Genomic DNA, 23,448 nt, shown 5'->3' on the forward strand with positions numbered 1-23,448 from the left:
ACACACACACGCACACACACCATTAAGTAATCTCTAATTTAAAATTGCGTTAGAAATTCTCACCATAAATTCCTTTCGCACCATTTCTCCTCATTTTGTCTTTGTAGTGACAATATTAGTCGCCCTATTGACAAAACCTTACTCAAACCCCTGAACGCCCCCACGAATACTTTGAAATTGTGTTTTACGCGCAGCACATGAAGGCAGCATCAGGCAACATGTCAATCGGTGTTGGTCACCTGACCCAAACTCCGAGTCACGTGACTGATATTCCATCCTCGCCATTTTGCAATGTGGGGAGAGAGAGGCCACTTTTTATGGCTAACGAATAAAACAAAGTAGTTTTATGTGCTGAGGACAAAGAGCGCTGAGCCTTTCTGTGTCAGTGAGTATATTTTCACTAAATTACAGTCACGCGTTTCTCCGTCACTCATTGACCAAAAAGATAATTAAAATGCCCTTGTATAGCTGTTCAAGTGAGTGAATGCTAGCACTGTGTGGGACTCGTGTGTCTGTGTTCGTGTGTGTGTGTGTGTGTCTTTGAATAGCACACAGCAAGCTGGGAAGCTAACTGCGAAGCTAACCGTGTGTGTCCTGCTTCCTTTTAAATTAAATCCTCTTAAATTTCTTTTTTTCTTCGTATCAAAGTCTCTTAAAGTGTCGTAGCATGTTAGCTAACATTAGCTGGTGGTTGTTCGATGTTTCAGTGTGAGTTTAGGGTGGTGGAGTGTGTTCAGCTTCATTCTGCAGAGGAATGAAAATATTTTTAGATCCTGACATAACAGGTGCTCTGAGACTGGTTCAAGCACATAAGGGTGTCTACAGAGAGACTACACTAACTGCACTGTAGGCACTTTATTACAGAGGGCCTAACTTTTACATTTTCAAGTGACAAACTTTAAGTTATTTTACAGTGTGTTGTTTATTTGGCTGATTTAAATTGTTTTTGTGACACATCTCTCAAAGATGTCCATTTTTGTCAAACAGATCACTCTTCTTTGCCACTGTTTATAAGTTTCTGGATAAAAGCCAGTAATTACAGCATGTGGTAACCTCTATCCCAATGTGTATCCTACTGTTTTGATGTAGTCACACAGAAGCAGAAGTGGGAGAAAGGGGAAGATGAATTGTGGTCTGAAAGTGACAAAGAGGAAAGTGTTGGATTTGCACAGATGAAAGGATTTCAGCCACATGAGCTGTGACCATTTCCCTCAAGCTGTTTGTAAACAGATGCACATGGTGCACGTGTAACTAGCAGTGAGAGGGCTTATCATGAGTTAAGCTATATCACTTAACACACTGGTTGTTTTTTCTACTTCCCTTTTCTTCTTAACAGCCAATCCCCTCACTAGACCCTGGGTAAATAGCATAGATAAATAACAAAGTACGAGATACGATCAATAACTCTTTTTCTTCAATAGATAGAGTAGTTTTACTTTCTCTAGGAGCCCATAAAGAAATGTTAATAAAACTGTAACTGAAACTGTGAATAAGACTGTGTTTAGATTAAAATTAGTTGCTTATTGACAACAACTTCATTCTAAAATGCAGAAATGGTTAGAATTCATTGGTGAACACATACATGTCCTGTGATGTCCATACAACTTACTGTGTGATGAATTTTGTGTTAAGGGTTTTGCTGTTGGGAGATCTGTTGTGAAAAGCAGTTGTAAAATACTTAAAGTCAACACAAATCCTTGAATCACAAAGTAGTCTGTTATCTAACAATACCTATCATTATATCTAATATTGACAGAACTGTACGTATTATTCAATTGATTGATAAGTGAACAAAAATAAACAAGTGTTTTGATGATAACTGTTTGTCATTTATAAAGCAAAAATGCCAAACATCTACAAATTCTAGCTTCTTAAGTACCAAAATTGGCTGCACTTATCTGTTGTTATATTGTTTTAAATTGAGTAACATTGAGTTTTGAACTTGACAAATAAGCAATTTGAAGACGTCATTATAATCACTGGCAAACCATGATGACCATTTTTCATTCACTAAAGTAACTCTAGACAAATAATTTATGTTGATAATAATAATTTGAGAGAATCATACTCTAAAATAACGATGGCTGTTCTGCCTCTGAAAATGTCAGCTTACTAATGGGTAGGTAGCTGTCAGCTAGGATATAGAGGATTTTATCTCAAACATGCCATGCTTTTCTATAAGAACATGCTATCCCACCTAAAAATGAATTCAAATTGTTTGAGTATTATTAGTTGATAAAATTCTGGAGGAACATATAGATATTTTAAAATACCTGTCCATAATTAGTTTTAAGGGGTCACATCTGTTGAAATCTAGTGCACTATAAAGCATCAACCAGATTACAAACTTATTTCTTTGTTCTCTGCTGTCTGCCAGGTCATGGAGGAGATCAGCAATGTCGCTGTACTCATCACACACTCCTCCACTGCCTCCTCGTCCTCATCTACTCCATCAGCGCTGCAGTCCCTCTCTCAAACCCAAACCCAGCAGGACGTAAAGAAGGACACCTTCCAGAGTTTTCAGCAGAAACAAGCTCCCGATTCTCTCATACAGGTGATTGAGAAGCTCAGCAAAATTGTGGAGAAGCGTCCCCAGCGCCGCTGCAACTTGGGGGGACAGAAAAGAGCATTCCAACAGGCCTCCTCTGCACGGGGAGGAGGAGGAGGAGGTGAGGACGGGGCGAGGGGGAGCAGAGGAGGCTCTCCCAATAAGAAACTGAAGAGGAACTGTAAGGAGGAGGACAGCACAGAGGAGGTGAGATTAGATGGCAGCACAGTTGATGGTGCTGTTTCTCCACCTGTTTCAGGTGACAGTAACAACAACAGCATCGCCTCCACGGTAACAGAGGTAGCTGGTAACCCAAACAGCAGCAACAACAAGCGGACAGTAACATGCTATCAGTGCAGCCTGTGCCCTTATCTCTCCCAGACACTGCCCTTGCTCAAAGAGCACCTGAAGCAACACAATGAGCAGCTCAGTGACCTCATCCTCATGTGCTCCGAGTGTCGCTTTACCTCCAGAGACCACAGGCAGCTGGAGGCTCACGTCAAGCTGCACTTTGACAACGGAGGCAACCTGAAGAGGAATTCCACTCCGTTGGATACCTGCAGTGAGGTGAAGGAAGAGGGTTTAAGAAAGCAGAAAGGGGACTGGACTGGGGGCGGTGGCAGTATAGGGACAGAGGTGGTTAAAAGCTCAGTGGACAGTTCCAAAGCGCTACCACAGAAGAAGAAATGGTATAGCCATGAGGAGTATGGATTGTACCGCTGCCTGATCTGCAGCTACGTGTGCAGCCAGCAGCGAATGCTTAAGACCCATGCCTGGAAGCACGCTGGCCTGGTCGACTGCTCTTACCCCATCTTTGAGGATGAAGACGGGGCTCCAACGACGAGAGACTCCCAGGCTGCAGCTAACACTGCCGTAACCAGCGAGGAAGTAGTTGTTCTTTCCCCAGCTCTTCAAGATAAAAGCCTGCAAAAGCTCCCCACTGCCTTCAAACTCCAGCTCTGTGTGCCATTGGCTGTTGACAATAAACAGGATGTGTTAAATCATCCGGTCTCCGATCTTACTGAAAGTCCAAAAACAGCAGCGGAAGAGGAGGAGAGTGTGTATCCTATCAAAGAGGAGCCCATGGTGGAGGTGCAGGTGACGACGGAGGCAGAGACAGAGGTTGAGATAGATAGTCACCATGATAGTACCTCTATCACGGACAGCTTACTGTCATCGGCACAGAAAATCATCAACAGCAGTCCCAACAGTGCTGGCCATATCAACGTGATTGTAGAACGCCTTCCCTCAGCTGAGGACTCAGTCATGGCCGCTAACCCACTACTTCTTAGCCCAGACGTGGACAGGGACAAGAACTTACTGGATGCAGAGGAAGTAGAGCGGGACCTCGTGGGTGCTGTGAAGGATGAGGTGGTCCTCGACTGCAGTGCAGGTGCTGCTGACAGCCAGCCATTAGGAGCTGATCTTAAGTCTTCTGTTGCTAAAAGTAGCAATGCTCCAAGGGATGAAAACATTCCCCCAGCTGGTCGAAAGCGGACACATTCTGAGTCCCTCCGCCTGCACTCACTGGCTGCTGAGGCCCTGGTAACTATGCCTATGAGGACCCCTGAACTCCCCACCTCCAGCACCAAGGTAAGCCTCAAGACTATAGCAGCCCAGGCACCGTGCCAGAACATGGGCCAGAAACTGGTAGAGGTGACTACAGCTGGACAGAAGGCTTCTGACATGGAGACAACAGCAGCTCTATTGGACTTGGAGCTTGATAGTGAGGACAGAGAGGAAGAGTTGGGGTCCCTGAGCCTTGGGGAGGTAGACGAGGAGGGTCCTGCCACTAAAGCGGGCATCAGCCTGTCACTGCTCACCGTCATCGAAAGACTTCGAGAGCGCTCAGACCAGAACACCTCTGATGAGGATATCTTAAAAGAGCTTCAGGACAATGCACAATTCCATAACGGAGCCATGGCCGGTGTGGTTACAGGGAACGGAGCCGGGAGCTACATGTGTACCATCCCGGGAATGGACGGGTTGGTTGCATCTCCTGATGGTGGTCTGGTGGACTACATTCCCGGCAGTGACAGGCCATACCGATGCCGCCTATGTCGCTACAGCAGCGGCAATAAGGGCTACATTAAGCAGCACCTACGGGTGCACAGGCAGAGGCAGCCGTATCAGTGTCCCATCTGTGAGCACATCGCCTCAGACAGTAAGGACCTGGAGAGCCACATGATCCACCATTGCAAGACCAGGACGTACCAGTGCAAGCAGTGCCCAGATGCCTTCCACTATAAGGTGAGGAAATGTCAACATTCACAGTGTAGAATTGCAATACTGTTATTTTATATGTAATCCAGTAATTAGACTGCTTACATACTAAATTTATAATGTTAAGAAATTTGGAATCTGTTGAGGTAGCTCTAGTGTTAGAGTCTGAACTGGGGTTCTTGTCATGGTAGAATGGGCGGATGTGCGGGCCATGCTGATTTGTATACTGTAAAGGAACAATTTCTATGTACTTCAGAGTAAATATAACACTAGCAGTGCACCTCTTTGCTTCCTCAGGTTCACTTGTGCCACTGGGTAACAGTTTCCGTGAGGGCGGGGTGATATGACATGGGTGATATATGATTTCAAATCAATATATTTTAAACTTTTACCTCAATTTCAATTAATGAACTATTAGTTTGGCGCTTATCAATCTGTCTTTCTTTGAGCCATAAACATATTTGGCAATGTGAATGTGTTCCAAGTTATTAAACAAACTGCTGGTGTTAGCTCTGGTAGCTATCCATGTGCACTCACCACTGTCTGACTGATGAGACCCAATCAGGAGGCGATCAGTTTCTGTCCGTCCAGATGAAAACACAACCCCCTGAATTTTCAAACTATGTCCTCATTATTTCTATAAAAACACATTACAAGATCTAAGATTTGTTTGGGTTAAAAATAAGGGAATATGGTGATATATATATACCTTGGCACAACTTTTCAGCTGTTTATACTGTGGTTTCTATCCTTGTAATAACTTTGATTATATTATGATTATTGTTGGCCATGATGCAAATCAATTAGCAGGATTTTTCTAAATGGAAATATTTTATTTTTCACCAATGTAATGAATTAACTTGATTTCTTGGGTGTTTAATTCAGTGGATGAGACAAAAAAATGCATTCACGTTTTTTTTTTTTTTTTTTTTTTAATAAATTTTTTCTGGTCTCCAAATAGATTAAATTAAACAAGATTAAATAATTTTGTTTTGTCACAATTGATATCGCAGTACAAAATGATATACAGTCCAAACCGTAAGTTACACATTTTTCATTTGTCGGGCTCTGTGCCTCAGTTCATTCAATTTGAAATAAGAAATGGAATACTACATTGAAATCTTAGCTTTAATTTGAGTAGGTTTACATCAATATAGAAAGACCTGCGTGGGAAATACAGTATAACCGTTTTAACATACAGTTCCCATAGTTTACAAATTAAGTCAAACAAAAACATTAATGTTTTGTGGAAAATGCTTTGCAGTTTGCAGTGACCCACAGACCTCAGCGGGCACTTTATATCTTCCCTGGTGATGCTCTCCCAGGTCTTCAGTGCAGCCTCTCTCAGCTCTTCCTTGTTGTGGTCTCTCTACCTTTGGTCTGGTCTTCAGCAGGTGGAGTTCAGCTCAGTTGAACTGAGATCAGGTGACTGAATCGTCCAGCTGAGGATATTCCAACTCTTCACGCTAAAAAGCTCCTTGGTTGCTTTGGTCATATGTTTAGGATCGTTGACCCGCTGGATTATGAAATGTTGTTCAGAGAGTTTTGATGCATCTGGCTAAACTCTGCAAACAGAAAGGACCTGTATATCTCTGCATTCACCCTGTTGCTTAACAGCCTTAACAGAACAACCACCATGATTTGACAGATGAGGTGGTGGCTGTGGGTCACAAACTCTTTTTTTTTTTTTTTCTCACTCTCTTTTTCCCATCATTTTTATTAGTCAGCGATTAGTCAATGCATCTTTTATTTGTTAATGTTATTTTCGAAATAAAATGCGAGAAATTCCAGCTTCTTAAATGTGAGGATGATTTGATGCTTTTCTTTTTCATTATATGCCAGTAAACTGAATATTGATTTTTGGACTTTTTGGTACTTGGACTTTGGAATAATAGAATACTTGTGAATATGTTAAATTTGCTTCTGGGGAATGATTATGCACATTTATAACTTGTGACATTTTGTGGACAACGATTAAATGAGAACACAATCGGCAGGTTGATAAATAACAGAAATAATGGAGGCCACAGTTTTTGATTGGATGACAGAAAGATTTCAGTGTAGATATAGTATATGTAGAATATTTTGAAGACACTTTTTTTCCACAAATATCCGTGTAGAACACATACACACAGTATATTGGAAAATTCTTTGTTGCATTTGTTTTTGTGATATGCAGACAGTGCTGTGTACAGGGATATGGAAATCCAGAAACTTTCCCCCTCTGTCCTGTCATCAGTTTTTCTTTCTCAGCAATTCCAAGCATTAAAGAAGACGAGTTAAAGCTTAAATTAACTGTATGAATTGCCTTTGTGAAGTGATAGACCTTGTCGGTAAGAGATGAAAGTTGGAAGAGCCTGGTGCAGTTCAGCAGTGGAAGTTTGTCTCGGTTTGATGATACAGGCAGAGGAGTGAAATATTGATTCCACTGCTATCGTGGGACTCCAGTGCTGAGATTAAGTTCATCATATTATTCAGCAGATTTGGGAGTTAGGCTAAAAGAGTTTGTAAGTATGAATGGTGGAGGCTGGCCCACTGCTATGACAAATGCACCAGAGGTGGCATTAGTGAGTGAGGGGTCTATTAAACTTGCACAGTGCATCACTGAAGATCACTACGAGCTGTTTTGAATGTCAACTACATATATTTTCATTTCTTTGTGTAGAAATCTTATTGTGTGTGTGTGTTTGTGTTTTCTTTACCTAGAGTCAGTTAAGAAATCATGAAAGAGAGCATCATAGCTTCAGCAGTGACACGGCAGACCTCACACCCGTCACTGAAACTGTGGCCACAGTGGAGGAAGGTGAGCGGGTAACAGAGGAAGGTAAGACATGTTTTTATGGCCTCGTTATGTATCAAAATAGGAGGTTTAAATGAGCAGCCGACACTCTCCTCCCTCTGTGTCACAGTTCTCCTGTTATCATATTGTGATGTGATTTTTGTCAGTGTGGTTTTCAGAAAGTTGTAAAGCTGTTTCAATTGTCCTCTGTTAAAGAATGTGGTGTTCAGAAGATGTATAAGTGTGACGTGTGCGACTACACCAGCTCTACATATGTTGGAGTGAGGAACCACCGGCGGATTCATAACTCCGACAAGCCTTATCGGTGAGTTGTTTTGAAAACTTGTTAAAATGCACTAATACCTGATTGCAAGCACTCATACCAGTCACTAACCAATCCAGACATACTAGGTGGCCACACCTGCACAGGTACCTGTAGTAACAATGAGCCATGAGCAACTGGTGTAGGGTTTTGGTTCATTAGCATTTTGAATTTGTTGTAATAACAAAAGCTTAAAGTTTATAGGAAATGTTCATATCTATATGTAGAATACATGTGATGTGCTGTGCACAGCAGGTGATGTTACTGAAAACATCGTATTAGCACAAAGAGTCACCAAGGTTTTTTCATGAAGTCCAGGTGCCACAACAGTGTTGCTATGTCTCAAATCAGATACTCATGTGTAGCACACTGTGTACACAATATACTCACTGGCATAGTGCGTGAATTTAAACAGAGTAGTGTTGTCCCAAAGCAAACACTGTTGTTGTGCACTCACTGAAAATGACAAAAGGTGACCAGGATTGTCGCCCACCTGCTGGCTGCTTTGCTCACTTTACCTGAAAATGAACATTCTCCTTTCCTGTCTACCGCCTTTGTCATACGACATGGAAATTTAGCCGCCATCGGCACAGGAGAGGTGTCCTTCTTCAGTCGCCATTTTCACAAGTTTAAGAATACATTCATGGTCCCTCCCCTTCTTTTACGTAGCCAAGATGGCAACCGTTGCGGGATAGAGGTTTCCATTGTTTTACATGTTTTGAGTGCACCATCACATTTATAGTGCACTGCATGTTAACCATACTTGTCAATGTGAACACACACAAAACAGGAAGTTGTGAGTAAGCAAATACACAAATGGAGACACAGCATGTGAGTGTTTCAAAACTTTTTACCAGCTAGATAATGACTCCTTAAATGTTTTGTATATTGCCCTTTGCTTATAAAATGGAAAGAGGAGGGATGATGAAGAAAGCAGTAAGTTCAGAATTGGAGGAATCTGTGTGTTTTAATAAATTCCAGTCATCTGTGCACAGTTGTGCATGATTAGATTCTGGCTGGATGCAGGAGAATTAAACTGTGTGAATTATTGAGTGACCATGTAAAAAGTACATGAACATAAATCATTTATTGAGTTCACATGCTTCATAAATTATTGAGTAAATTTGTGAAAATGGTCCATGTAATTGTTTTAATCATTGAATGTGCCTTTTGTTTGACTTCAGTTCGTCCTCTTCACTGAGAGGAAAGCACATTTAAAACATGAGAAGTTTTTTTCATTATGAAATGTGTTTCAGTGATAAAAGAGCTGCTCCCGAGCTTCATAGTTGTCACTTGAGACATTTTATATACACCATTAATTCTTATTTCTTTGATTTAACAGTGTCCTTACACTCTGGCTCTATGTACTATAGATATTTGTACTTTATATTCTACTTAGCATGGCGGGGTAAAATTTCTATTACAGCATTTATGGTCACAGTCAAATCCAACGTGACAGCAGTTTCAATGGACAGAACATACTGCAGCTTTATCCTTGACATTGATTTTGTTTTCTACAATAAACTCCTTGACATAAAACACAGCAAATTAACAAAGGTGACACCAATGTCTGTATTTTTAGAGACTGATTTCATATCTCCTTTCTGCTGCAAATTGGATATCAAGTTTTTTTCAATCATTTTTTAACAAGGCTTTAGAATATGATATAATTTTTTTTTCCTGCATATTAGAAGAAAATCTTAAATAGAACATGTGGTTTAAAGGGTTATCAGCATTTAAATAGATAGAATATTCCCCTTCAAGTTCAATACCATTCCTGTGTTTTTGTTCTGTTTTGTGTCAGTCATCAGTGAATATTACATTTTAAGTTTTCACTTTCTGTTTCAGGCAGTGATCTAACCAAATACCATAATTGCCAGATACTGAGCCTAGCCATTTTAGAAAGATCCATTAGATGGCAGTAGAGGCCGAGTAATGCTCAGAGCAGCACAGTGCTCTCACTGTATAGACACAGTCACACTTTCTCACACTGTCTCTCTCTCCCACACTCTGTGTTGGCACTTGGCCTTTGTGTTAACACGTAGCTGCCGTTAGGTTTGAATCCATATGCGTGTTTGTGTCAGCTTTTTTAACTGTCGCCAGTGCACTACGGTCAAATGTACGTACAGAAATACTCACACACCTAACACGACTTCTGTCTGCTCTGGAAAAGGTCAGGTAGCATTTAATTGCTGTTTCTAACCAGAATGATCAAACTTCCTGTTAGCCAATGGTATGAGAGCAAACATAGGAAATGTTATATGATCCAGATATAAATATTCAAGTACATCCAGTTAGGTGAAAAGAGAACATTCAAACTTCAGCAACAGAGATAATGGTTTTACATGCCTGAATAAAGCAACTGTCATGGCCGAAAGACTGTGACGTGTGCTTCAGCTGAATCTGTAAATGTCACTATTGTGTGTATGTGCTTTTGTTCTAGTCCTTATGTTTTCATGAGGACAGATTGCACTCACCAAGCACTTTATTAGGAACATCTGTATACCTGTTTATTCAAACAATTATCCAATCAGCCAATCATGTTCCAGCAGTGCAGTGTATAAAATCCTGCAGATACAGGTCAGGAGCTTCAGTTAATGTTCACATCAAACATCAGAATGGGGACTGATTGTTGGTGCCAGACAGGCTGGTTTGATTATTTCTGAAACTGCTGATCTCATGGGTTTTCACACTTGAGTCTGTAGTGTTTTTACTCAAAATGTCAGCCAAGATCAGAAACCTGAGGCTGCAGTGGACACAGACTTACCAACACTAGACAGTTGAAGACTGGAAAGACATAGCCTGGTCTCATGAATCTGGATCAGAATTTGGCAACATGAATCCATGGACCCAACTTGTCTTGTGTCAACAGTCCAGGCTAGTGGTGGTGGTGTGATGGTGTGGGGAATGTTGTCTTCAAACTAGAATGTCACAGTCTATCTGAGTATTGTTTCTGACCATGTGCATCGTTTATGATCACAGTTTACCATCCTCTATCGGAGAGGTCCAGCAGGATAGTGCTCCATGTCACAAAGCTAAAGTCGTCCCAAACTGGTTTCATGAACATAACGATGAGTTCAGTGAGCTTCACTGGCCTCCCAGTCTCCAGACCTGAATCCAGTAGAACAGCTTTGGGATGTGGTAGAACAGGAGATTGGCAGCTTGAATGTTCAGCTGACAGATCTCCACAAATGATGTGAGTCAATCATGTCAGAGGAGTCTCAGAGGAAAGTTTCCAACCTCTTGTGGAATCAATGACATGAAGAATTAAGGCTGCTTTAAGAGCAAATGGAGGAAAGTGCCCAGTGAGTGCATATACTTAAAATGAAATATCGACATGTAAAGATCCACTTTTTTTTTCTTCACACATGAAGTCTATGATACTTAATATGAGTCTATTTGCATACTGTAATTTAGGCCGATATATTTAATGGAAGTCTATCAGAGCCACAGTGTGGTCTGTAGGAGTTAGGACCAGAGCACATTTTCTTTGCTACGGTCTGTCGTCTTGTCTCTGTACTCCCGAACACTGGATTTGAAATGAAACAAAGACTTTAAGGTTAAAGTGCTGATTTTCAGCTTTAACTGCAGTCCAGAAGGATAATGACAGGGCTGCACTTCTGCACTGTTGTACACTCAGCCTGAATGTAAACAGACTCAAATTAAAGCTGAAAGTCAGCACTTTACCCTCATAATCATTGTTTCATTCCTCATCCACTGTGTTGGAGTACAGAACAAACAAGGCAAAAGCTGTGTCAGCGGCCAAGTACTTACAGATTGCGCTTTTATCACAGGTAATAGAACTTTGCCACATGTATACCCTGTCTAGTCTATGACGTATGATAGTGTTTCACCAAAATTGTGCTGCAATGCTCAAACTTCAATGAGCTGTCCCTCTGCTCTGTATCTGCAGGCATGATCACATCTTTGTGAACAGATTATCTGATGTGTGCCAGTGCATATCATCATCTGTGAGAAGCATGTAGAAGTGCACAGTCCCCTGCATGCATGCAGTGGGTTATTACTTACAGTGTATACGCTACATTATAATTAGCAGAATTACTGTAAAAGGTCCCAGTAGATGACATTTTATTGCAATGCTGATAGTGAAATATAGGTAGCACAGGATCTGAAGGTAAACGACAGACTGGACTAATGCTAGTATTTAGCTATTCCTTCATCAGCAACGTAATTGGCAAAGCGTGCAGAAGTGCCAATCATGATCATGTTACAAGGACAGAATCTGCATTGGTATTCATTCTTTTCCACCATTGCAATCAAATGGCAAAAACCTTTCCATTAAAAGTGCTCACTGCACAGTACTGTGCTCTGTAGCTGTGTTGTACTGTGGTACTGCCAGGAACCATGCTTTTCTTGAGGATGGGTGAGAGAGCATCACATTTGCATTGGTAAAATGTCTGAAACACTTTTACAGGCTCCTGGTATAAGATTATAATGTTTGTGATTTTGTTGTGAGTTTGTGGCAATCCTGAAGATTTCAGCCCTGGTTGATTGACCCATAGCTACTGGTGGTAACAGCCGATGCTGTTTAATACACCAGGTCACAGAGGTCTGGAGGCAGCAAAACAAAATATTGTTTTGATAAAGAAGTCAGGCAGTAATTGGTCTTTCTCCATCATTCTGTGAGCAACCGTGATGCTGTACACGCTCTGAATGTGAATCTGAGGCTCAGAGAAAGGAGTTTGTTACCTCCCTGAGAAGTTGGTGGGCAGTCTGTCGCCTGCAGCGCTTCGTCTAACAGCCCACTGTGGCCGCTCCTTGTTACTCCCTGCAACATTTCAAACTGATCCTGTTTTGTAGTTTGATGAACAATAGCATTAAGTGCTAAGCATTTTTTTCTGTGTTCCTGTTCCTGTTTCAGACTCTCAGTTGACCAACTAGCTGCCAAACAGTACATCTACCTTTTTTATGTGCTAATTGTCATTCCAATTTCAACATCACCAAAATCTACTTTCAATCTGTAAAGTTCCCCTCATTTAGCAGATCAGTACTTTATCAATAAGTTTAACTAACTATATTTTTTTAATTGATTCCCAGCTGAGTTATTAGTAATGCTTTTGATTTTCTGATTATGTACTGAGAAGATGTGGCATATTTTAACTTATTTTAACTAAAAACAGTAATTCTAGAGCAATAGTTTGATATTTGTTAAGTTAGATGAGAAGATTGATTAATCTTTTATTTACAATAAATATGAAGCTACAGCCAGTTAGCTTACCTTACAGAAACCGCCAACCTGGCCTAGTCCTTAAATAAGAAAATCTGCTTACCGTGTTTAAATCTCACTGATTAACAAAATGTTAATCATTATCTTGTTTATTTGATCTGTACAAAAACCAAAAAGTAAAAACAACAATTTGCTGTTTTACGGGGAATATGTACTGGTCTGATTCTAGGCTGGGAGCAGTAACTTCCTGCTCATGACTTCACTTCACAGAAACAAAAATATTCACCAAAACTTTTTTTTTTAATTCCTCTTGTAATGCAATCTGCTTCTCCACTGCACATGAGTATGCACATATCGCTCAACACAGTAACAGCCAAATACGCTGCTTCTGTGCCTTGCTGTTGATACTCTCCAAATCTCTTGCTTGAGTTTCCTTCAGGCAAGCCCACTTTATTTTCCAACTACCACACCTCAGGCACATAAAAGTACGTGTTATAATATCAATTTGTTCTCTCCTGGTCCACAGGACAATCAGAGTCAGAGTTGTGTCAGTCCTCATATTGTTGTTGTTGTTGTTGTTGTTGTTGTTGTTATTGTTGTTGTAGAAGCAATAAAACATTCAGCACAAGGAGGCTGATCAACATGCATAAAAATTGAATTCATGAAAAGGTAATAAAACTAAAACATTTGTGTTTTCTATTTTAAAAAGTAATGCATAATTATATTTCGTTTAAAAAAAATGAATATGAACAATTACACTTTTCTTTTTTTTTCTTCTTGTCGTCAGTTGGTCAGATCTGTCTTTTTAATATTCTAGCCCCACTAAGCATCACATTATAAGGGTGCAATTCTTTGTTTTGCTTTTTATTTTATTTAAATGCTGTGCAAATGGCCGTGAGTTGAGTGTAGCCTCTGTTTACAGACCTTGTATTCGCCTCTAAGCAACTAAGAATCCAGTTTCATCTTCCAACCCCAGCAAAGTGCAACAAAGTAGAAAACATTACGATTTATTCTTATTCTTAAAGCAGCCGTTTCCTCTCTGTTGTGTTGTAAATCCCTTATCTCCCTCCAGGCTACAAGTGCAAAGAAGCTTCATGATGGCCTCAAAAGGCAGCTTGTTAAAATAGCTGCTGCTCTAACTCCATGTTCTCTCATCTCTTGTCTCTGCTTTTTTCCATTTTCCAGGTGTTGTAGCTGTGATTTTGCCACCACCAACATGAACAGTTTAAAGAGCCACATGAGGAGGCACCCTCAGGAGCACCAAGCTGTGCAGCTGCTGGAGCAGTACAGGTGAGAAACATCAAACACACACTCACTACAGAGAGAGATGATAAGAATGACCAGTGACCCTCTGAGGTGAGAATGAAGAGCTGCTGGGGTTATCTGAGTCCATTTGAGTCTGACTCTACAGTGGCACGAAAAAGTTTGTGAGCGCTTTGGAATCACCTGGTTTTTCTGCCTTAATGTGTCATAAAATATCAGCTGATTTTCATATAAGTCAAAAGTCCAGAAAAATACAATGTGCTGAAGCTAATAACATGCAAACAATTTTCAATCAATAATTTTCTGTGTCTTTATTGGAAACAGCCATTAAACATTCGCAGTGCTGGGGCCGGTTTCACAGTTATTTCAGACTGCTCTGCAGCGTTAGACCAGTCTTAATCTTGCTCATATGTTTGTCTAATACAAGTCAGACCGTTTGACAAAAGTAAAGACTGACTCATTTTAAGCCAAAACATTAGACACCTTACCCCTAACTCAGGACTAAGACCAATGTTACCATGTTACCAACAATCAATGACACCTACGCTAACCAGTAGCACAACAACAACAACAACAAAAAAAAACAGTAGACACACATTTTCTGCTGGGATAGACTGAGCTGAGTGGTTGGATGCGGCTCCTCGGTTTGCCCTTTTTTTTTTCTTCTTTTTTTTTTTTGAAAAAAAGTCTTAATGGATGAATTTAGACATCTATCTGAAGTCTGACAATTTGTTCTATCTAAGCCACAGTCAAAGTCTATCTTTGTGAAACCGGCCCCTGGTGGAAAAAGTAAGCGAACCTTGGATTTAATAACTGGTCGAACCTCCTTTGCAGCATTAGCCTCAAACGAGCTCTTCCAGAAAGCTGGTGATCAGACATGCACAATGTTCTGACATATTCTCAAGGATGTCTGGTGTGAGCGGCTCTCTTCAGGTCATTTCACAGCGTCTCCACTGGGTTCAGTTCTGGGCTCTGACTGGGCCACTCTGGATTTTCTTTGTTTGAAGTCATTCTGTAGTAGGTGTTCGGAGAACTGGGCTCCCACTTCTATGGCTAGTAGACACAGAACTAAATTACTTCATTTACAGACAATTTGTCTCTGTGCGTATTGATGAACTAACAGTTCTTGATCATACATCTTCAGAGAACTCTCTTTTTGAAAGGCATGGTTCATATCAGCAAATGCTTCTTTTGAATCAGATTTTCTAAAAGTCAAAACAGCTCTAACTCACAGCTCTCCAATCTTGTCTTTCATTGGTCGGACTCCAGGTTTACCACCACCTGACTCCAATTAGGTTTTGTTGATGCCATTAGCCTGGGGCTTTTTTTTTTTTTTTAAACTTTTCCAACCTACACTGTGAATGTTTGATTGGTGTTTTCAATGTGGACAAGAACAGTACAATGATTTGTGTGTTAGTAGTTAAAATAGATATGATGATTGGATCCCATTTTAAGACAAATTTGTATATGAATTCAGATAACTCCAAAGGGGTCACTCACTCTTTCTTGCCACTGTATTAGTGACCTGATGTGTGCGCTATCGTGGTCCCAGCGGGCTGGAGACTTGAGAAATGGGCGTCTGATTGCAATGTTAGTGGTTGGTGGGTGGAGAAAGTGAATGAGAGTGAACACTCAGTCCTTCGTAAAATGTTAAATATCCTCAGCCCTGAGCATGGCACTGATTGCTGATTGCCACTTCACAGAATACCTGTGCTGTGTGTAGGGATGGGTATCATTAAGATTTTAACGGTACTACTACTCTTACTGATACTGAGAGATTTCTCTACTTCTGTGAGAATAGCGAAAATATACATACATAGAAGGATATTTGACGGAGTTGGTGAAATAAATGTGCAAGATAACGTTTAGCTGGCGGAGAGAAACAAAAACGATACCGGAACGGAACCGCTTATTCATATAGCGGTCTTGAATAATGTAGCCCCGGGGCCCGTTCAGTACCGGGGCTCGTAACCCATCCCTAGCTGTGTGTCACAGTCAGCAGTACCTGCAATGCTGGGATACACGATTCCATACAGTACAAGTGGGACAGACACATTTTTCAATTAAAGGGGCTCTCACGTTATTTAGTCCTGCACTTTCATGAAGTTGGGGGCTCTTTCTGTATCACACAGATGGATAGATTGACTGGGGTCATTTCGACAAACAGTATTGTGAGTCAGACAGATTTTTAAAAGAATGGTTGAAATCGAAGCAACAGAGGGGTGATACATCCTGGTCTCTTTCACACCTGCAGTCCTGTTCATTTGGTCCAGGCCAAGAAAAAAAGTGATTCATTATCACCTTTTAGTTCAGATTTGGTCTGTGTTGACACTGGCTTTATACATATGGACTACCCATGTGGAGAGAATCATATTCTGATGACTGACGGCCAGTCAGGCTGCACTTTATTGATTATGACCACTATTGGCCCAGAATACAGTTGTCCTGACAAATGCTGATGAGGTAGAAACAGAATAAAGAGGGATTTTGTACTGTAATATTAAGAGATAAGGAGATAGCTTCTGTGTGGATGCTACAGCTCACTCACTTTTTAATGAACTGCTAAAATACCCAAAGTATGACACGTGTATCCGTCGCTGTTGTAACTCCTTTATACTTTCTGATCCCTGCACTCATGTAAAATAAACTTGCTTCCCCGATAGATCACCATCAACACTTGGGTTTATTAGTAGTTTAGGTTTTGAATTCCTGCTAAAATCACATATCGACTGTCACACGGTCCTGTGGTTGATCTTCTTTGCAAACATACCGCACCACCGTTTGAACCTGTTCTCACAAGACCTTGTCCAGTCAGCTGTCATGGCAAATGTGCTTGTTCTTTAGCTTAAATGATATTTGCTGCTTCAAGCATTTGGGTCGTTGATAAAGAAATGACCCATAATTCTTCTAATTTTGACAAATGACTTCACCAGCGAGCTGTAAATCCTATTTCTGCCCTGCACTCTTTGTCTCTGTCTCTCAAGCTTAGTATCCCCTGTGGAGTGTTGAGTCAGGATGATTCCTCTTGATAGAAAGTAGAAGAAGGATTAGTAGAACCTCAGTACGCATATTAAATCAACTAGGATTTGATCCGCTCTCATTCCTATGCTCATCACCCCTCCTTTTTTATTTCAATTTTATTTTCATCTCTCTTCCAGGTGCTCTCTGTGCGGCTACGTGTGCAGTCATCCTCCGTCGCTCAAATCCCACATGTGGAAGCACGCAGGAGACCAGAACTACAACTACGAGCAAGTTAACAAAGCAATTAACGAGGCCATCTCCCAGAGCAACCGGTAAACACATAAACTCAAGTACAGTGGTATCTGCACTTGGAGTTTCTGTATTTGTACATATCCACTGTATATCCACTCGTAGTGTGGCCACATTCATTCTGATTGAAATACCTTTATACAATAAAAAAAAAAAGAACGTATGTGAAGACCGACCTTTTAAACAAAGCAATGTGAAGGAAACAACACGTACGAGATACAAACCAGTGTCGCCTATAGGTGTAAAAATGTGTTTCTAGAAAACCACCACATTAGGAAGCTGCAGCTCTGCTCTTCAATTGCAATAGCAAAACATCCACTTAAAGAAATGTATAGATTGTGAGAAAAACTTTGAATAGTGTATGTGACTTTGGGCAAATAACAACAAGGCAGATATGTTAAGCAGATACCATGGATGTGGTTAGTTGATTATCACTGGTTTATTGTTTATTTTTCCTAAAGCCTCTTTCAAAAGTAGCTTTCTATATTTATTGCATTGATACACTGAGGTTTGTGTGAATGTACAAATGTCAGTGTTTCTCTCTATCAACTGCATCTTCTATGTGTTAACTCTGAAGCTAATTTAATACCAGTGATAAAACACTAGCTGGCTATTACACACAAAACGTGAGATTCAGCTAATTGCCAAGATTGAACTTGTACATGTGATTATTCATTATTCATCATTATGTTCCTCAAGTAACTTCATTCATCTATTATACCACAAATGACAAAAAATGAAAACTATTACATGGTCAATTAGAAAACTTTAAATCATGTCATTTCATCTTGTTGTATTCCTCCTGATGATCCTTTCTTCCCCTCAGAGCTCCTCAGAAGTTGTCCGCAGTGCTGGAGTCGGTGGCAGAACGCCCTGCAGTGGCCCAGCCCTCAAAGGAAAAAGTCAAGGGCCCCATGGAGCCAATGCCAACGCCAACACTGACGACGACAACAACAACTGCAGTTGACCTGGCTGCGGACAGCTCAGCTGTTCTTCCCGCACCCACCACAGACCCTTCACAGTGGCCCGGTGAATCCGCGAGCCCCCAGGGGAAGGACCCCACACAGCTCAACCCTCAGTCCCAGAGCCAGCCGCGCACATGCCAGGCCCCTGTCCCGGGCACCAGCATGGAATACTGTGTGCTCTTGTTCTGTTGCTGCATCTGTGGCTTCGAGTCCACCAGTAAGGAGCGGCTGATGGAGCACATGAAGGAGCATGAGGGAGACATCATCAGCATCATCCTCAACAAGGAGCAGCAGCAGCAACCAGAAGTACAAGCAAGCCTCCAAACTGCAGAGTGAGACCTCCCCTCCCCTCCCTCTCTATATCTTAACACTGACCCTGTGCTCTTACAGCGATCTGCTGCCCACAGAAGTATTTCATAATGTTTCTTTACCTCAAAGTGGTTCTGGTGGAAATCAAGTTGTGACCGTTTGACATCTACTTTACAATAGTAGCTAACTCTCCTGTCATTTGTCAGCACGCTCCGTGGTTAGGTCGGCCATGGTGTCGGAGAGTTACAACTGTAAGGCTGCGACAACTGCTGTCCGATGCAGACACCTTGAACAGGTGTCAAGAAAAATGATGAAATGATTTTCTGAGTGGCATATCCTTTGAAAGGAATGTTTAAAAAAAAAAAAAAAAAAAACATAAAACAATGTTATAAGCTCTTTAATATTTGTATCAAATAATTTGACATTGGAGACACAAAGTGTGTCTGTAGGGAAGCAGTGTTGACTTCAAGGGAAAAGCCCGAGCTCAAACCCAAGTTAGATTTTTCACTCTACAGGGACAAGTTCATACCTCACAAAACCACACAATCCCTCAGTAGAAAAAATATTCACACATTTTCCAGTCTAATTCATATATTGACTATAAGGCAGCTCTTTTATTGCTACTGTAATATTTAACGTATTTAATTCGACACCGTTGAGGCTCTAGCCTTGTTAAGGAGGTACATGTGCAAACTCACCAATGCCTCGAGGCATGTATCATAGCTTGAATATGATTTAATATTTATCAAGGTTTTATGCATGTTAGTCTCCGTTATGCCAGTTAAGAGAGGCAAATGTTTATCGTTATTTGCATCTTTTTTTGTTTTTGTTTGTATGAGTGACTGTAATTTTTACTTGTTGGATTATAAAGTAGCGGGAGAAAGTGATAGTTCTCGGAGGAGGTGTGGAAGTCGATTAGAGAAAGCAGAACTCGGTCTTTGATGAGTGGTCTTCTGGAGACAGAGGTCTTTGGTTTTGGCTGACAAAAGGAATGATTAAAAGGGAAGTTAGCGTAGGTAGGGCTGTTGTTGTTTTAATTGTAAGGTGCCTGGATATTTGAGAGCAGGAATATGTTGTATTGAATCAGACTCACCTGTTTTCACATGTGATTGTGGTGCTAGGCACACTTTGATAGTTGTCATTGAAGGTATAGTCTTTTTTTTTTTATAGCCCATGGAATTTATGTTGTATATAATAACATTTTTATAATTATTATTACTTTTTTTTTTTTTTTTTTTTGTCAGCATTTTTAAAATACAAACTTTCTAGTGTCAAACACAACTTGAAATGACTGCTGTCCCAGCTGAAATACATGCCTGAAATAAGAAGACGTGGATGTTAAAATAAAAGTTTGGAAGGTGACATGTTTTTGAGGTTTCTTGGCAGAGTCCAGGAGTGTAATATAATAACTGCAGCGCTGATATAAAAACATTCACCCTGGCTCAGTGTAACAACGATAAAACAGACAAGTCGATCAATGAAGGCTTCATGTTAACTGTGATTGATTGTCTCATTTTCATACACAATGAATGGCAACAAATGGCTTTTTCTCAAAGGAAAACATTTGAACTTGTCGCCCAGAAGCTTTTTACGACAACTAAAATATGTCTGGCACTTTAATGTTAAATCACGTTAAACTAACTGTGCCATTCGTTCAGGACACAAATGAGAGAAATGGCCGAGGCTTTCATGTTGAAGACCACAGAGCCTTATACAGGAGAACGTTTGTGTTTCTGCTACATGAACCCATCAGGATCACATCAAAACATCCAAAATTAACAGAAAATTAAATCAGATTGAAGATAAGGTTTATTCTTTTAAACCCCAGTCTCAGGTTTCAACCCTTCAGACGTCACTATGTTACGTTAATTCATCAGTATGCCATCCCTCCCTTACAACCACACAGACAGAAACAGGAAATTAAGATAAAATGGAATATCCATAATTCATGCCCCCCCGCCTTACATAACAACTCGCAATTGTGTCTGCGCGTGTGTGTGTGTGTGTGTGTGTGTGTGTGTGTGTGTGTGTGTGTGTGTGTGTGTGTGTGTGTCTCTGCACGTGTGTGTGTGTCTGTGTGTGTGTCTGCACGTGTGTGTGTGTGTGTCTGTGTCTGTGTGTGTGTCTCTGCACGTGTGTACGTGTGTGTGTTGCGTAGTGAGTAAAACTAAATTAAATCTCTATCTCAAAGACCTGCTACCTGGGCTGGAATTCTCATTATCATAGCAGATAATTATTGTCTGGCTTTTAATTTACAATTCTACGTGGCAGAATTAAGGAGGATGGTGACATTTCTGAAATAAAAAAAAAAGAAAAAAAGTGGGGCTTCAGTGTCCCTCCCATCGGATTAACATGGCATGCATTTAAATGAGCAGCGAGAATAAAAGCCTGGACCACAGACACACCTCACCCCACGCCTCTCATTTCTATTATATGGGATCTTCCATTAATCTGACAGCTCGTAATTATTCAGTTCCACAAATGAATAAATGAACACTGTGTTAAAGGATAAATTTGGTTTAACCTGGATTTTATTTCCATACTTGTGACGATCATTTCTATGGGCCAGTAACACTGTACTCACCTGGTTAATGTCGGAGTAAGGTTTTCACAAAAAAAAAAAAAAAATGCTGAGCTCTCACTGCCTCAAATGTGCAACATACTAACATTACTGTAAGGCTTTTCCATTAAACACAGTCACAGGCCTTTAAGGTGTCAAATCTAAAATGCTTTGTGTGATTATTTGTGCAGCATGGCTCACTAGCTTCCTTCATGTTGCATTAGCATAGAAAACAGTTATAGCCTCACCTTCAAGCACAGTTACACAAACGTCTTAGGAAGGGAAACCAAAGTGTCCCTTGTAATCATCCGTGAGTTTACAGCCCAACTTCCTGGTTCAACTGACCCTCTCTACTTACCGTAGTTGTGAGTGCACAGTTCGCAACAGTATTTTGGGTGCGCTCATGTTTGGATTTAGGTTTGGTACAAATAAAGTGTTTTTGATAATGTCACTCAGCTGTTAGTTTGATTATAACTTGACTAATTGTGTTTCTTGCTGCTTGTACTATGTTGTGGTAATGAACCCCATGTTCTCAACAATTAGGCCGGTAGTTTTTTTTCTTATTTTCAACAAATCCCTTAAGATTTGGTGGGTACAGTGTTATCATAATCAATAGAAATGATCGCTAAATCTACAAAAAATAAAACCCAATTTAGGTACTAAACGCACAGAACTTATGACTGTACAGTAATGTGTTAACAGGGAATAATATAATAGCTTGACACTGTGCAAATAATACATTTTAGTTCAAGTTTCACAGCAAACCAAGCACTGCAGTGTCAGTCAGACCTGGAAGATTTAGTAGTCATGTACCACGGCCTTTTATACTGATTCCAAGAAAGCTCATGACAACAGTTCCAAGTAGTTACCATGGTGGTAAATGGATGTAGGTCAAGTGGGATTTTGTGGGCAGTGTTGTGTCCCATTCGGTGTCAGAGATTGCAAAAGTGTGTCAACACAGCCTGCAGACACTTCAAGCATGAAAGCAAGTGTGTGGTTACCTCTTTCAGACCATCCCTGTTCACTGTAGCTACAATTCCTTATTCAGTTATAATTCACACCACAACTACAGACACATAAATCTGTGCCATATGAGGTGATTTAAAATAGGAAAAACTGTCTTTTGTTGTAGTTGTGCCTTTATTTGTCGGGAGCTAGAAGTTTGACCTCTCTGCCAAAACTCAGATATCAGTCAGATATCCAAATGTTCTTATTTTAATGGTCAGTCAGTTATATTCAAGTGGGAGCAAAAATCTTGATCACCTCAGTAGGTTTTCCATAGACGCAAATCTACATTTTCTTTTTTATTTAGCAGTTTGTTTGAAGCGAGAAACAACAAACCAAGTATCTGAAAAAGCCCTTTCATATATTACCACTAGCTCTTTTAGCTAGTAATGAGCTCAAACACTTGGTAATGTATTTTTAAGTATGTACATATGTAGATGAAGACTGCAAAACCTAAAACTGACTCTTTTTTTTTTTAAAGAGAAAATCTATTTTTAATAATAAAAAAACAAACAATTGAGGTAAAAAAAAAAAAAAGTTTTAGATTGAATTTTGGTTCTGTTCTTATTTACACCCAGTCTGTTTGAGGGAACTGAAAGTTTTAAGCTAAATGAGCCGAGTATATTTAAACCAAAGGACGTGGAAACGTATAACATGTCTGTCCTGATCAGTGTATTTTCACTCATACTCAATTTTGTAATGGAGTTTCAACATTGAATTGTCTCAGACAGCAGTGTGAGGTTTGCTTTATGTTTATTTATTTCTAGGACATCATAGGCAGTATAATGTCACTACTTTGCCATTGTATTTTTGGTAATAAAGGCTGAGAAAAAAAATGACTTTGTCTTTGGTCGTGTTTGTGAGTATTGAGAATATTTCACCATAAACTGGAGAAAAATCTGAATGTAATATATATTTTTTAATTAACACCCACATATTTTAAAGGTCCCATATTATATAAAGGTAAATGTCCATGTGTCGTTTGATTATAAAGCGAAATGCCAAAAAAAAAAAAA

The 23,448-nt window shown here is 40.3% G+C and overlaps 1 protein-coding gene across 1 annotated transcript; it reads left to right on the plus strand.

The window, feature by feature from the left end:
* The first annotated feature begins 269 nt into the window (after nt 1-269).
* Nucleotides 270-23,271, plus strand: znf507 (zinc finger protein 507). The gene is made up of 7 exons (XM_023429745.2): nt 270-385; nt 2,378-4,798; nt 7,478-7,595; nt 7,767-7,875; nt 14,246-14,350; nt 17,482-17,616; nt 18,420-23,271. The coding sequence occupies exons 2-7, from the start codon at nt 2,381-2,383 to the stop codon at nt 18,892-18,894; spliced, it is 3,360 nt and encodes a 1,119-aa protein (XP_023285513.1). The 5' UTR covers nt 270-385; nt 2,378-2,380; the 3' UTR covers nt 18,895-23,271.
* The last annotated feature ends 177 nt before the right edge of the window (nt 23,272-23,448 follow it).

The sequence above is a fragment of the Seriola lalandi genome, unplaced genomic scaffold, assembly GCF_002814215.2.
Source record: "Seriola lalandi dorsalis isolate HSWRI2012SDOR001 ecotype SW California unplaced genomic scaffold, Sedor1 jcf7180002054898, whole genome shotgun sequence".
NCBI classification, from domain to species: domain Eukaryota; kingdom Metazoa; phylum Chordata; class Actinopteri; order Carangiformes; family Carangidae; genus Seriola; species Seriola lalandi.

Excerpts from the sequence above, each read along its gene's own strand:
- znf507 (XM_023429745.2), top strand. The coding sequence starts at position 2,381 with ATGGAGGAGATCAGCAATGTCGCTGTACTCATCACACACTCCTCCACT. Across the intron at positions 7,596-7,766 it reads TGAGCGGGTAACAGAGGAAG|AATGTGGTGTTCAGAAGATG; the intron begins GTAAGACATGTT and ends CCTCTGTTAAAG. Across the intron at positions 17,617-18,419 it reads GCCATCTCCCAGAGCAACCG|AGCTCCTCAGAAGTTGTCCG; the intron begins GTAAACACATAA and ends TCTTCCCCTCAG.